Source organism: Argopecten irradians, chromosome 3 (genome assembly GCF_041381155.1).
Source record: "Argopecten irradians isolate NY chromosome 3, Ai_NY, whole genome shotgun sequence".
Taxonomy (NCBI): Eukaryota; Metazoa; Mollusca; class Bivalvia; order Pectinida; family Pectinidae; genus Argopecten; species Argopecten irradians.
In genome coordinates this window covers 26,628,410-26,644,669 of record NC_091136.1, presented here as the reverse complement: position 1 = coordinate 26,644,669, position 16,260 = coordinate 26,628,410, and the positions used below count along the sequence as shown (strand labels likewise).

General features: G+C 34.8%; 1 protein-coding gene across 1 annotated transcript; it reads left to right on the top strand.

Moving 5' to 3' along the window:
• Positions 1 to 1,252: 1,252 nt before the first annotated feature.
• Positions 1,253 to 15,746, top strand: LOC138318019 (uncharacterized). The gene is made up of 18 exons (XM_069260042.1): positions 1,253 to 1,567; positions 3,351 to 3,395; positions 4,250 to 4,357; positions 5,646 to 5,684; positions 5,870 to 5,941; positions 6,973 to 7,103; positions 8,179 to 8,342; positions 8,937 to 9,027; positions 10,161 to 10,300; positions 11,410 to 11,453; positions 11,738 to 11,848; positions 12,120 to 12,206; positions 12,460 to 12,568; positions 12,960 to 13,102; positions 13,480 to 13,880; positions 14,105 to 14,202; positions 14,799 to 14,855; positions 15,190 to 15,746. Exons 1-18 carry the CDS (start codon positions 1,391 to 1,393, stop codon positions 15,213 to 15,215), a joined length of 2,043 nt encoding a protein of 680 aa, XP_069116143.1. The 5' UTR covers positions 1,253 to 1,390; the 3' UTR covers positions 15,216 to 15,746.
• The last annotated feature ends 514 nt before the right edge of the window (positions 15,747 to 16,260 follow it).

Sequence of the window (16,260 nt, the reverse complement as noted above, 5' to 3'; positions counted from 1 at the left end):
CGCACTCCGAAAATATGTTGTTGTTTTGTTTTTTTTTGTTTTTTTTTTTGCATTTTCCGTGTTTAATGAGTATATCACTTTTCTGTTAATACCAAATTTGGAACAAGAAGCTGAAAGTAAAACTAATCAATTAGTAATCTATCATTTTAAATTGCTCATAGGTGTATTTTTTTTAAACTTAATAACTTATACCTCCAAGAACTCGATAACATCAGAGATTTAGATAATACTATCTAAATATCTGATAATATATATACTTTGATAATAACTGTAGAATCTGTTTTTTTTTCAAAAGTCGTAAAATCAAAAACTTTCACTAATGATTCGTTTTAAAATCACACATGCGCAAGGGTCTATACCCTAAATATACTTTTTTACATGTATGCCATAGAATATTTTATACAGAAAGTAAAGAAAATACGAAATAAAAAATGTACACACTGTATATAGAGGATCATCATGTTTCTCTTAAAAATATATATTTTAGTAAAAACCAGTCATATATTTGTCAGAGGCTGTCAAAATGAACACGTAACTTCACATTCTGTCTAACTTAACTCGTTTCTTATTTCATTATTTTTTCTTAATTTTCATCAATATAGAAAAACTACCCAAACTTTGTATCTAAAATAATGTACACACACTACTTCAGTATACACATGTCTTTTGTGTCTCCTAGTTAGTGAGGAATACTGCCAATGCTTGCTCTGCCATATCGATCGCAGATAAGGTGTTTTAAGCACTCCATTCAGAGTATACCTGTATATGCCACCCGGTATTAATTAATTAACGTCTAATCTACGAGAATATGGTACCCTCGGCCAGTCCGCCGCTAAATGTTGTTCTCACTCTTAAATCATTACCATACACGTTTTTTCGGTATAAAAGAACAAATTCCAACTAGAAGTGTCACACATTTCGATACAAAGATTTAAAGTATAGTAGTCCAGTTAAATAATATTTTGCGATTTTATCAGATATAGTTGTCTTTTGTACGTATATTTAAACACTTTGAGGTAATTCACAGATATAAAACAAAATGGAGAGGCCGTAACAGTATTTGTTAAAGTTATTAAAACGCTTCAAGGTGTACATTCTATACACCATGTTTATCTTGTGTGTTCAGTGTTAAACCCTTTATATATTGGCGCGACAAGGAAAACTAACTAGGATTAACAGTTTAGCCAAATGGACTAGAGATTAGGCCCACTGGTCGTCAGGGACAACCTTCAACAATGAGATTAGATTAACAGATTAATTATGTACACGGTTGTACAATCTATATACGGTTTTTAGCATTGTCTTATAACGAGACATTCAACAAAGGATTAGCGTGTTTTTAAAGTGCTATTTCTTTTACTGGACATTTTTCTATCTGAATTTTTGAAACATGGAGTCGACGGAGGAAAGAAAACGGCGTATTTACGGTCCGATTCGGAACCTCCAGGTGGAGGAAATCCGGAGTCGACTGTCCAAGAGTTGTGTTCTTAAACCTGGAGAATATAATTATACAGATGATAAACTGAAAGCCGTCAATTATGGTACTAGTTACGACACGGATTTCTCTGTAAGTAAAATCAATATTTTCTTATAAGACCATTGGTTCTGTTTTAGTACCAAGTAAACAACATTCATCTATCCATATAAACGTATATTTTCATCATAACTAAATGTGTGCAGTACAATAACCAATAATATTTCGTAAAATTTACAGCGACAAAATAGAGCTTTATGTATGTGTTTAGAAAACGGACCGGCCTGTACTGGTGTGGTTATACAATTTTGTTTTTGACTCGTTAACGTTGCTGTGAGTGGCATGCATTTGAAGACCCCCATTGCGCTATGAGATGGTTTCCAGATTTGCAAAAGATATCCCAACTCCACTCCATTCAACACTGCTTAAATTGCCACAAAATTGTAATCCAAATTATCCAAAACTATAAACATAACATTTAGATCTTTAACCAATGTCATAAATCTAAACATTTGCACATTTTTTTTACGAATTGTAATAATTGGAGAAAGGTAAACATTAATGCGTAAAACACTGGAATGGTATAAATCAACATCGCACACAACGTCTGAGCAAACATCGTGACACAAAATAATGAAACACAAAAAGCCCACCAAGGAGGTTATGCTAACATGGATCGCGCTGCTGATTTTTCTGTAGTACAGGAAAGTACATATTATATTGAGTTGATATCCAATACAACATTGTCTTCTTTGTACTCTTAGCGACGTAATCATCAATGTCAAAATAACTCTTCAAGTCATTGTCCTTTCATTATGGGTTCTAGAAACACAGGATATATATTTATTGTATATAATGACATGATAGACAATGGCTTAATCAAATATGACAATAACCATGTTAATATACTGAAATGTTACCATGCAGTATTATTGTGCTTCTATTAGTCTAGACACGACAATAAAACCAATCTATGAAAAATATGTGTCCGCATTGTTAAATAAGTCGATAGAGAGTCAAGTAGTAGATATATATACGTTTGGGCTAGGTTGAACGACCTTACAACATAAGTACAGTTTGTATGCCCTTAAAGAACTCAGTGTGTGTTTGTGAAACACAGAGTAAATGACAATGAAGCAAAAACAACACAATTCCCGATTTCACAAACATTCCTTACATTTCCCACTAGAAAGCATTGCAGAAGTAAAGGAGGTAATCTAAGTTAAGGAGCCTTTATTAACTAGTGTAGTGCTTTCTGATGCGGGAAATAAGTTAAGTAGCGTTATAATTGCCAGTTTGTTTCTTTCTGGATCCAGTTTTATGAACATTGCTTAAACGAAAACGAACCGTTACACATTGCATATCATATGCTAAACCACATCATGTTAAACGCATCTACCAGGTAATCATTCAGTTTAAAGGGAAATAGTGTAATTATACCAGTATTTTTGTTTATATTTCTTCTTCTTTTGTCTTTACCAAAACGTGGAAGCCATTGAAGATTTCTTGACAAATTTTCAGCTTCCACGAACAATTATGATTTTTACTTCTGTATCTCAAATCCCATTCTTAGACTTTCTTGTTTGGGTGCAGTGGTGACTTGAATCGTCCATAGATATCTACGGGGAAAATGTGCTGATTTTAATACTGAGTCCAAGGTCGTAGTTCAAAAAATTATGTTCCGAACAATTTGCAATATATGTCAAATGATTTCTCAACACGACTTTCGTTCTCAAAAAGAACAAATGCATCTGTAATGCCATATCAACGAAACTGAAATGTTGTGTATCTAAATTCAAGATATACGAAGACTGTGTTATTATGACAGTTATGCTTAATACAGTGTATTTTATAATACAATTATGATTATGTTTAGGGTGCCATCCCCGACCCGAGTAACAAACAGGAACAGAAAGGACAGGTAAGATAGTAAAACAATATATTTTCATACCTGTTAATTGTTCATCACATTTCGTTTTCACACAAATTTGTGAAGCGTTCCAAATTTTCCAAGATGATGATGAATAAGATGATGATGGGTATAGCTATATAACAATACGGACAATTATATTTATAAAGATTATGATATTAAATGAAAAAATAGAGGTGATGATGATAATGATGATGATAAAGAATAGGAAGTTGATAATGTCTGATGAGAATGATGATGGTATATATAAGGATTACGATAGTAAATGAATATGATTAAGAATAGGATAGGAAGATGATAATGACCGATCAGGATGATGATATCTATATAAGGATTACGATAGTAAATGAATATGATAAAGAATAGGATAGGAAGATGATAATGTCTGATGAGAATGATGATGATCTATATAAGGATTACGATAGTAAATGAATATGATAAAGAATAGGATAGGAAGATGATAAGCTGATGAGGATGATGATATCTATATAAGGATTACGATATTAAATGAAAATACATGATTAATGCTAAGTAAGATAATACAAAGTAGGTTTATGTTTCTAAGTAAGGACGAGGGAATGTATTGTTGTTTATAGGCATGTGTATAGAAAAAAATCATTTTCAGTCATGCGGAAACAATACTTAACAATATTACTAATGTCCACCTTGACGACAGAGACCTTTTTACAAATTATTTGTGGTACCTACTAAAAAGCAATCAATATTATGAAATTCAAATTGACGTCCATCAATAATGGCTTTGATATCAATAACATATTTTTTCTTACAAATAATTTGTTTACTTGGAGAAGTTGTTTTTATCAAACTTGCTGTTGGTATTTCAGCTGACACACCACTTTGAGATGGGTAACGACAGCGGAGCCACCGTAGATGTGAAAACGTACCAAGATAGTACGACAAAGGCAGACTTCAAAGAAAAGCCTTACAGCAAGGTAAATCGGTAACGATGTATCACGAAGCTACAAAATACTGATCCAGATGTGTCCGCACTTATCCTTTCCTTATTACAACCATGGACCATTTATTTTACATTTAGTTTTTCGTGGAATAACTATATAAACTTGTTGCTAATTATTTTGTATAGCCTACATAATGACCAACAAGGAATTGCTAAGTTGTTTGTTCTACGGCTTTAGCATTTGGAATGTGTGTTATATTCAATTCATGAGGAGTTATGGTATTGATTCGTAAAAGGCGACTAAATCTGGGATCTTATCTTCTCTTTTTCGTGTAACGTCTCCTTTAATATCACATCACTTTTGAACAAGAGTCCCCCTTTCTTTGTTTTTGTTTTTTCACTTTTGCTTACCGCCTAGCATTAAGGGCGACTGGTCTGCCCGTTGTTATGATACTATGAAAGGATGGGTGTCCAATTTGGAGTCTTTGATGGCATGTTTCAGTGAGATAGCACTATAAAAAAAGGCAAGAGTCTCACTATTAAAAAGAGACACAGCACGAATATACCACAGTCTCCCAAACATACTAATAGACATGCAACACAGTGCATACATTGGAGGCCGTCCTTAAATTACTCTGGCTGTTCATAGGGCAATAAACCCAATCATCCCACCAATAGAACATACTAATTTGAATGATATTTGGTGTTAAAATACACAACCCTTTGTTCATCAAGTTTGATATATTTTTTTCATTTCCCCAGTTCTCCTGTTTGTACACTTATTTGTCCTTGAATATCTAGGAACACTAAGAAGGATACACGTTTTTCCCATACTTGACAAACAGTTTCAGTGATATAAGCTGCAAATTCCTTATGATATATAAGAAAACAAAACCTTTGAAATGAAGGGGAAAATGTATCAAATGGGTTTCATCGTCCTATTCATTTGTTTTCTGTATCCCAACACATGTACACCAACAATAAAATAACGGACTATTAACAAGATTGATCATTGTTTGTGTGTGATAAAAAAGCCACCGAATATAAATGGTAAATCTCCCGAGACTAAGACATGTAATATCATAATACTATTGTAAGAATCGATGCAGAAGAAACAATACCACTGTCCAATTAACGCGCTAAACACATACTGATTAAATATTAATCGAAACAGCAGGTATAACACAGGTATGTATATATCCTCCTAGGGACAGTGGCCACTGATTAGCTATAAAGATAAACATGTAACAACACAAAGTAGAAGATAGTTTCTAGAGTCTGAAACAAACTGAATAATGTATTGCTCTTTTCCTGTATTTCAGATGGAAATGGTCGTGGGCAGCAAAGAAATCAACTGGCCGGTAAGGACAATTGTAATATTTTGACTAAATATTTGGTATAAGATCGAAGTTACGATATTTAAGATATTTTTGATTGTAAAAGAAACAACTTAATTGTTCTTTTCGTCATGTTAAACACAATGATTATCTCGTTTTATTTAAGTTCACAGTAAGTTGTTTTAAATAAGAAAATTGTCGTTCTTCAGGACATGGCGCCACGATATATGACCAGCAGAAAAATGGAGGACTCAGAATATGCTTCTAACTACAACCCTGGGGTAAGTAAAGAAAGACAATGGCGTATATAGTCTACTGGAACAAACTTCCAACATTGCTTAGAAATCGTCTGGATATTTTCTATCTGAAACCCTTGTATTTTTTCTGTTTTAAGGTTTCCATGGTAAACGTTAATCTTTACAGCAGATTTCATAATTTCACCTACTAGTAATCATTTTAATTTAAAACTAGGAAGTAAGAATTTATACGATATATTCTAAAATCGTTATCAATTAAAAATTTCGACTGAGATTTGATTATAACATAAATGGATTTGCATCATTAGTCAACTCTATGCTTTTATCTAGGAACATGACGATATCACCATTTATCAAAAGCCAATCGTGCCCAAAACAGAGACAGTTTATCATACTTCATTCTCAAACAATTTTATTGATAAAGGTCAATGGGGTTAAACAGCGGGCATTGTCTATAGAGTTCTTCCCTCTGATTATCAGACTTCTAGTATATATATATGATTGCTTTGCTGAACGAATTTATGGCAGTCACACTGATTCAGATCTGGAACAAACCTCTTTCGTCGTACTGTACCTCTCGTATCGAAAGTTCAACAAGGATTGGTAGTTATAATATCTCAATAGTGTAATGATCGAAGTTCTTATATCTAAATATAGCTCAAACCCCTAGAAATACCTGGTATTGGAGTTCAGGAGTGTCTGGAAATTTCGTGAATCAATAAGGTCATCACCATCATCACAAGGAAGCGATAATCTGTCTGAATGAAAATAACCGATGATTCAAATGAGAACATTTTTAGTTAATCATTAAATATCTATTTTTCTTAGAAGATAGAACATTACACAATATTCACAGCATACAATAAATAGCCTTAAGTAGAGAAATAAATAGATCCAGTTTTCGAAATTGTTATTTGCAATAATGAGATTTACTGAAAAAAGAAATATATCGAATATAATGACGTCTGTATAAACCGTTGTCAACACAACCAAAAGGGAAATACAACAACAAAATCTACATTATTGTATGATGAAGTTGATTACCTACATTACAGCTAGAGAAGTCAACAGCAGAATCGGCCATGTTCCCTAGACTTAACACCTCCAAGATGCAGCTACCTATAGACCAGTCACGGTTCAAACGCCACCGTGGCACCAATATCATGTTCGGCAGTGACAACCCAAGGTAAAAATTCCTATACATGTAACGATAACATCTAACCAATAGACGCACTTATATGCCAGGTCATTTATCACATCTATCATCACCGGAGACTCACGGTTGCAGTAAGTGTAGCATAACGTGTAGTGCAGAATAAAGTTACTTTATTTTTAGTTTATTATTTTTTTTTTACTTTTAGTATTAGGTTTAACGTCCTTTTAAGAACGGCTTCCATGTATGCGAAGTGTTGCGGTGTCGGTGAACGCCTGTTTGTTTGTTTTTTTGTTGTTTGTTTGTTTTTTGTTTGTTTGTTGTTGGTTTTTTTTGGGGGGGGGGCATCGGTATATTCGTGAAGTGTCTCCTTGCAATATTGGAACACATATCCTTTTTAAAGTGTTATTTTACTGAAGCACCGAAGACACCGCACAAGCACACCCATTCGGTCTCATTTTACTTACAACGGGCACACCAGTCGTCCCATTCCCTTTATACTGAGCGCATAGCAGGGGCAGAAACTACCATATTTATTGATTTTGGTGTGTCTCGACCAGGGGGACAGAACCCAGAGCCTTCCTCACAGAAATGAGTGCTAATCTGAAAGTCAAAAGTGTTGCGATGTCACGGGAGACATTAGAGAAAGATGAAAGTCAATTAGGAAGAAAAGATGAGATTCTAAATTTAGTTGCCTTTTACGATCATGCTATAGAGGCAGCAGGTACAACTACATGGCCATAAAGAAATTTGAACAATCAACCGTGCGTCTCTGCCGATACATATATCTGTGCTTAGAATACCTACGGATGCAATCTTGTATGACATAATGGTAATAAAAATGACAGTTATTGTTTTGTTATAAGAAAAAAAAGACGAATGCTAAAAATGTAACACAAACTCATGTTAACGTGATTTGGTTTCTAGCCTTTTTAGAAATGAAATTTACCTTACTGCAATAGCTTTCTAAAACCTAATTTAGATATTTAGCATACAGATTTGTCCTTCGTATGCGTTTCACCTTTCAAGCATTGGCATTCTCATTGACATGAGCTTTGTACGTATATTTGTCTTACATTAATTGACGAAATCCTTTGCCTGTCTCCAGCATATTCAGTGAGAGCCAGCGTGTGTATGGGATCGGTGATAACGCTAAGGCCCCAACTCTTGCCTTCTCCCCAGAGGAACAGGCCACAGCACAGGTCAGCAAGGCCATGAAGGACCTAGGCCGGACATCACATGTCTTTAGATACGGCGACTACAACGGAATCAGTAAGATTTACTATTAAAACGTCAATATGTAACACATAATGTAAACTACTTTATTTTCGCGTAATATCGCGAAAGGTTTGCTCTCGAACCCAAATTCAAATGTTTCTCGAATAATTGTATAAAACGCAAAATGAAGGCACGGTTGTCAGTACCTTAATCGCGAAATTCACGTATTTGCCAATAATTTGTTTAAAATAACCTTAACGCAAAATATTGTATACACGAAAATAAAATGGTTTATAGTATTTAAATCCAATAGTTTCTTTCGCGTGTGGTAGATAGAGTAACGAAGTCAAAGGTATCCCCTTACCCATGGGACTCATAGAGTTTCATTCAGAGCCAAAGTCTTAAAGTATCAAGGTAATTGACGAACGAAAACTATTTATCATGAAAATGAAAAAGAATTAATTGTATTAGTATCTTTTTAAATTTCAACTTATATCTTGAAAACAACAGAATAATGGTTGTTTAATATTCTCTTATGGGCTCCATAAAACAATTAAAAGTAACATTATCATGTGTAGCTTAGTACTAGACTACATGCCTATATATGGTCACTAGTCATGTCCCTTATTGCGGCCAGTATTTTTACAGAGGGCAATTACGACACGACGGTGAACGATGAGTTCGGACCGCGGACACTACCGCCGGCGGAGACAGCTGCGCGTGCCCTCAAAGCTGCTGAGTAAGTAGACAGTTGAGATGACGACTATCAACATTGATCCCAGCAAACGTTGACCTCAATATTACCAACAAAGCTTACCCATGGGAGTAGATTCAATGCGATTTTTATGTCAGTAAAGTGTCTTTCGTTAACCTCCACTCGAATTCCCTAGGTACAGATGTTCGGACTGGAATGTTTCACACTAGCGAGTATCGTCAGAAAAAGTTGATATATCTGTTTTCTTTAGAATGCGGTAAACGATGAAGCATCGCGTAATTTAATGAACACGACAGTAATTTGACACAAGATTTATGTCTGGAAAAGGTCTTTTCCTGGAAATATCATCCACTATTAGAACTGTTTTGCACCTTCTTGCTAATGTGTTTTCGCAAATAAACTATTGACTTCTTGCTCCAATACAAATAAAAAAAAAGAATCAATGGGAGAACGTGAATCAATTATGTATATGATCATTTATAATTAATTTGGTTTGCTTCCGCGTTCATTTTAATTTATCATAGTTTCTATTTATACATTTGCAACAAATTGAATGGGTTAGGTGGTATACGCTGAACATAATATATATGTCATATGTGCATCCCAAAAACGTCGCACATGTTACAGGAGTTATGAAGACTTTTTAATTTGTTTTTGTTTGTTTCGATTTATTTTTCCCATCTACCCCTTTCAAAACCATGGGCTGATTTCGGTGACACCTGCCATTTGGACCTTGCACCTTTGCCTTCTTACCTCTAATTATAAATTGCAATCAAACTTTACCAACATTTGACGAAATGGATTATGGTTTTTATGAAACATGGTACTTGCGTGTTTCTAGAAAACTATATAGTTTCGCCTCAATTTTGTACCGCCAACTACTCCCATATTATCCCAATTATCAATGGAGTTTTCGCGGAACCCGGTACATTGGCTACTATATATAACCAAAGTTCCGTATCTCTTGGAAATTTAAATACTTTCAGTTAAACCCCATACCTTAAATACACGTGGTTTTAAGTCAAATAAAGCAGACTTTTGACGAGTATACATATTTATTTACTACTTATGTAATTATGATTGCATCATAGAGCTTACCTGTCATTTTAACATTTTCGGGGTAGGTAATTTTCTTATGCTTCTGATCTCGTTGATAGCAAGGCCAGAGAACAGGCCGAGGCAAGTGGTGCCGAGATCCCAGAGTCCGGAAAGGGAGTAGCCCTTGCTGACGATAACACTAGGACCAGTCACCTAGCAGCGTACGCCAGAGATGTTACCGTCCCAGATGTCTTTAAAGGTTTGTTGAACACCTTGTAAAAGTATGACGTCATTGTCCAATTTGTTTTAGTGATGACGTCACTGGCCTAATTGTAAGATGTTGATTGGTTAAATAAATCAACGTCATATTAACAAATATAGTCATTTAAGGATGGTCTTGAATTGAATGCAGTGCGGGCGTGTTTTAAGAAACTCCAGTATGTTCGTGTGGTGTTTCTGTGAAATGGTGAAACCCTTGCGTTTTTTATAGTGCTATCTCACTGAAGTATGCCGCCGGAGGACACAGAACAAACACACCCCGCCCGGTCACAATTTACTGTAAACTGGCACTCCAGTCAACCCTATCCCTTTACGCTGAGCGCCGCTAAGCAGGAGCCGAAACTTCAACTTTTATAACCATGACATGTCTCTGCAAAGGAACTCATAATCATTTAGGAAGAATAGGAAAGACGAAATCTCAAATTTAGTCGTCTTTAAAGAAGGAGACTGTAGGTAACGGGTTCAATTCTAGAGGACATGATTGGAGAGGTGTCTTATGGACAAACACAGATGTCAGACTATGACATCACGGTTCCTAATGCATTTAAAATATTTGATAATGTCATAATCCTAATGTCTCACAGCAAGTCCGGTAATAATGACGAAGCAGATATAACGAATATATCTGTATACATTACCCCATAAATCGCCACCAGAGGCAAACAATCCTTACAACCAGATCTAACTATATATTGAACTATGAAAAAATGTTATTATCACCAGTGTTGACATCATAACAGTCTAGTATTATTCTATGACGTCAAAGCTCTAGTAAGATACGTAATGAATTGCATGGTTTCAATTTAAGTCTGGTACAATTTTCTATCCATTGCATAATAAGTTAAGCGTAAATCCATAGTCATTTCGACCTACATTTTCAGTTATTATTGATTTTAATTTAAAACACTCTCTCTTGGGATATCGTGATAAATAATTCAGGGTGTCATTATTTTGTACAGCTAAGGAATATGGACTAGCATTTCCTCGTGCTTGAAATATATATTGAAAATTACATGATCACACTCCTTTTAAGTCGAAAATTTGAAACAGACACTATATAATCCAGAAATATGTGCACAATGGTTCCAGGTGCTGCGGATGGCAAAGACTACCAGACCTCCGCCCATTTCAAGGTAAGATTGATTCATAGACCGTCAATAACAAATTTTTTTAAACCACTTTCGTGCAAAGAATTATCGAAGCGCTGCTCTGTAAACTGTAATGACAAGCCAGTATAGTGATGCACTATTTCGAAAGATAATGACGCCCTGGTAGATATTATAGAAATTAATAATTTCCACAAGCTACAGAAGGAAATTAAAGAATTATTTTAGATTTGCATGGAGTTATTTGATAATGATAACAAAGAGATGGAAACAAAGCTATGATTTCCGAATCTGTTTTGATGATTTTCCAGTTTGGACACGACCCCACTACAGTACACAGTATGTATGGGAAGGACTACGCCCTTGCAGCCATGGCTAAGCGAGGACCCCCTCAACAGACGCCAACAAAGGCTGCTGGCAATGTAATTAGAAACTTTAAACTCTAAGTTATCAAATAAAGATAATTTTATCAAGGAAAATGAAACTATTTGCAATTTCAAAAGTTGACTACTGCAATTTGATGGCTTTCATCAGATCATCAGAATTTGTCCTTTCATTTAACTACCACACGGAGATTTACGACTGAATTCATATTCATAAAGCTGCAATTCTTGTAACATATTTGATAGAAGTGATCTGGCGTATCATTTTTTTTCAATGTTAATTAGATTCTTTCTCGATCTTTTGTTTCAGATTTTACAAAACGATCCCGCGTATTCAGCATTAAGTAGTACCAGTAACCAAGTGGACTACAGTTATCAGCCTGCTCAGCCATACAGGGTATACTTTTTTCTTATTGGTGAACTGTGTTTTTATATGTTAATAATGAAGATTTGTCATGTATGTTTTGAAATAGTAAATAAATGTTATCTATACATCGGTATATATAAAGACACCCCTACAGGAATCACATCGAAGTTCTCTATGCGTAAATTGAAGTCAAAGTGTACAACGTACACGAGTTGCTAGGTAACTGGGGTATATCAAGGTCGAGTTGTGTAGAAGTAGCAAAACATTAATGGTTGTGCTTCAGAACAAAGACGGGAAGACTTTGATGGAGGTTAATATGGATATGAGAGATCATGATAACATTATAATGAGCTGGGACCTCAACAGACACAAACAAGACAGACAGCGGTCTTGTGAGTATGATAAGTTCATCAAGAGCGCTCTGCTGAGCTTATTAACCGATATAAGAACTGTTCAGCTAAATAAAACTCGTAGAAATCATGAAAAATATCGTAGAAAAGGCATTTTAAATAAAAGAGATTCAATTAAATAGTGATGTAATATAAATAAAGAAGATTGTTTGCGAATAAAACTTACATGTGAACAAATATCTCTGATTTTCAGGGTTGCGATTGGACCTTGTTGATGGAAAATCACTTCTATAAATACATGTGCTCGAATATGGCGAAGTTCAAAATTTTCAATAGAACAGGTTATAGCATAGCTTAAAAATGATGATGCTCTCGTTTTCGTCCTTCATCTGTTAAACACATTAGCTTTATTCAAATGTCATCTTTGTAATAGTGGCGCACACGGATTACCAGCGGCCCCCTCCTGGATTCAAGGGTGCAGGACAGCTAGCGGACGCTGGCGTTAGCTATGGTTACCTTACCACAGACGATGCACTGCCATACCCAGGGCTCAACAAGATGCAGTCAGAAGCCAAGGTAAGACGTGGTTTAGGGAATTCTCAAAAGCATCTAAATCTATGCATTTATGCAATATCAGTAGCCCTACATATCTTACAAAAGGCTAAGAGTACAAAAGAGGAATCGGCCTTAGTAAAGCCAGGGTTAAATTCAAGTAAAAGAGAAGAGGATAAATCTCTATAAAAATAACATGCTTAGAAATATTAAGCTCGTCGTTCGCAAATGCATTTACTGTAGAGAGCAAACGAAAAACCATTTACTATTTGTCACCACAACCATATGTACGATAAACTATTTCTGTTAATGTTGATACACTGTATATCATCAAATCTTAATTACTTTCTCTCCATTTCAAATACAATGAGCACATGGAATTAATCTATTTTCTACTATAGAATAATTACATTGGAACATTCATGACGGGAGGTCATGCTACTGGAAGACGCCTCCAAAAGGACAACCAAACGAAATCAAGGCTCAGCGATGGCAAAAGCACACACTTTGTGGTGGGTTACAACCCCATGGACTTTACAACAGAAACACAGATAAAATATTTAGGTGAAAAGAAGAATGACCAGGGTCTTAAACCCGCCGGCAAATCTGAGAATGTGGCTCCGGTTAAGTTTACATCACTGACAATTAGTGAAAACACGCAGGATCTAAAAGCTGCGGATCCAAAAATGGTCACCAACAATGAAAGTTTGATGGCACGTGCGGCGTATACTTGTCCTGAGCCAGAACACGCGATGAGGACATCTGTGATGAAGGCAGACTTCAAACCTCTTCCAAATAGGAGGTCAGTTCTATGTAGCAATAATTTTTGTGTCATTATAACCATGATGAAACAATTTCCAAAAAGTAGAATGAATAAAATTTTAAAGTATACAGACATCGAATAACGTCGGATAAAGCTATAAGGAAAATACAGGTTTCGTAATGGAAATGAAATTGATAGTAAAAACAATATACGTATGGCACTATCCTCATAATATTCACTTCTCTATTTTGGAACATATTTAGGTTTACTGATGCTCAAATCAGGGCGATGAGAGACGTGAATACAAAGGTGGGCAAGGAGATCGCACCAACGCATCTCTTCCACACAGACAACTCTGGACGTAAGTACATACAGGAATTTACTGAGAAAACACACCAAAATCCGATAATAAACTTCTATCATACAGCTATCACTTCCATTGACACTTCACATGGGTACCAAACGTTATGAACATTGTAGTTGAAATTTAGAAATAAAACATTATAACTACTCAAAGATTATACAGATACAAACTACTAATACTCACTGGGCATCATATTTTTGGCATTTCAAAAAAGATAACAAACGATGACAAATGTGTGGTACCACACAGCTGTTTATGATTTTAAATCGTCTTTCTTGGAAGAGTCTGTGAACAGTACAATTCTAACGCCTTATATGCTGTCCCCATGAATAGAAGTAAATGGCAACTAAACTTATGATATTGTCTATTCTTTCTAACCTACAATGTTTCACTTTTGGCCTTGTTAAGTACTCATGAGATTGGATGTCACAAATCTAAACTTTTACATTAACTATTATACATAGAAATATTGAACGTATTTTGTTAAAAACTCAAATTTTTGGGCATTATAATAACAGTAATTACAAGGTGTGTGGTATATGTTTTAAATGTTTGCATTCACATTTAACGATTATGCCTGATTTTATTTCTAGGTAATAACTACCAAACGACGGCAATGAATGATTTCATCAAACCAGAGACTATGACAGGTAATTAGGATCCATTCAACGATTCACAAATACACACTTGATTAGCAATGGTGACGTATCTAATCGTAAATATTTTTGAGAATCATAAGCTTTCACTAAAATGTAAATACAAATTATGAAAAAGTTCACATAGAAACATATTCATAATGCAATTTCCAGATCAAACAAATAACAACCAAAATGTATTTTTATGGGGTCTAATTGGAATCAGGCGACGAGGAGTTCTAACTAAATATTTCAAAGAGAAACATGTTATTTCCTTCAGAGAGAAAACTTCCTCATACGCTTAAAGTACCACTGCCTTTTACTATTTTTGACATTTTGTATTTTTCAGGTCAGAAGTTTTTGTCAGCGATGTAACTACGATATGTTTTTTTAACGTTGACGTCAAGGAGACATACTGAAGACTAAGACGAAGTTACATTATATTTAGTGAAAGCCTTCTGTGATATTTAAGTACACTGGACATTTATACCATTAAACAATTTTATATGTGATATAAAAAGACGAAAAGACTTAAGTGTTTCGATTTAATATCGTTTAATTTTATTGATTTTAAATCGCAATGCATATAATAATATAAATCCTATTATTTATAGAACAACTAATTGTTGACGTAGCAATGATATTTATGCATGGTTTGCTTACTTGTTATTTTATTAACACAGAGTACACCCCGCTAATAGAACAGATCGTCATTATTTTTTTTATTAAAATATATAAATTTATATAGAATCAATGAGTCATATATTCAAAGAATCTAAAAGAATTGGTCGAGATAAATACCAAGTTTCTCTATCATCAAACGACCTATCTCAAAACATTTGATTCACCAAACCAATCAAATGAAATAGAGGTAAATACAATAATGAAATAAAACATACAACATACTTTTAAGTGTCTGTTTTATTTCGATAATGGATTGTATCCTTTTCAAGTTTCAAGTTCAATCGCATTCAAGTGTCAATTTATCAAAGAGCATGGCTATTTAAAATTTTATGCCGTTTTATATTATCCTCTGAACATGTCCCGAAATTGATGTCACTGACAAAATCAGCGTTAGATCATAGATTCAGGTGCATCTATGTCACAATGGTACCGCCAGGCAAACAAAGTGAAAGAAAACAATACTCTATATTATCTGTCGATTAATCTGTAATCACAAAGTTCCCGCAAATCTTCGCAAGGATAGTCTAATTAGTTGCGTGTGATGTTACGATTTCCACCCTTTAGCAGAAATGCTACTGCACTGAATGGTCGAAGTAAAACGACAGCGTGATCGATAACGTACTCAGGAGACTGTCTGGTTCTGAGGTGCTACTAGCATTATTAATGCAGGCACATGAATAGAAAAAGGTTTCCCTTCTACAAGATATGTCGAAAGTCAAACCTTGACAGTGCAGTG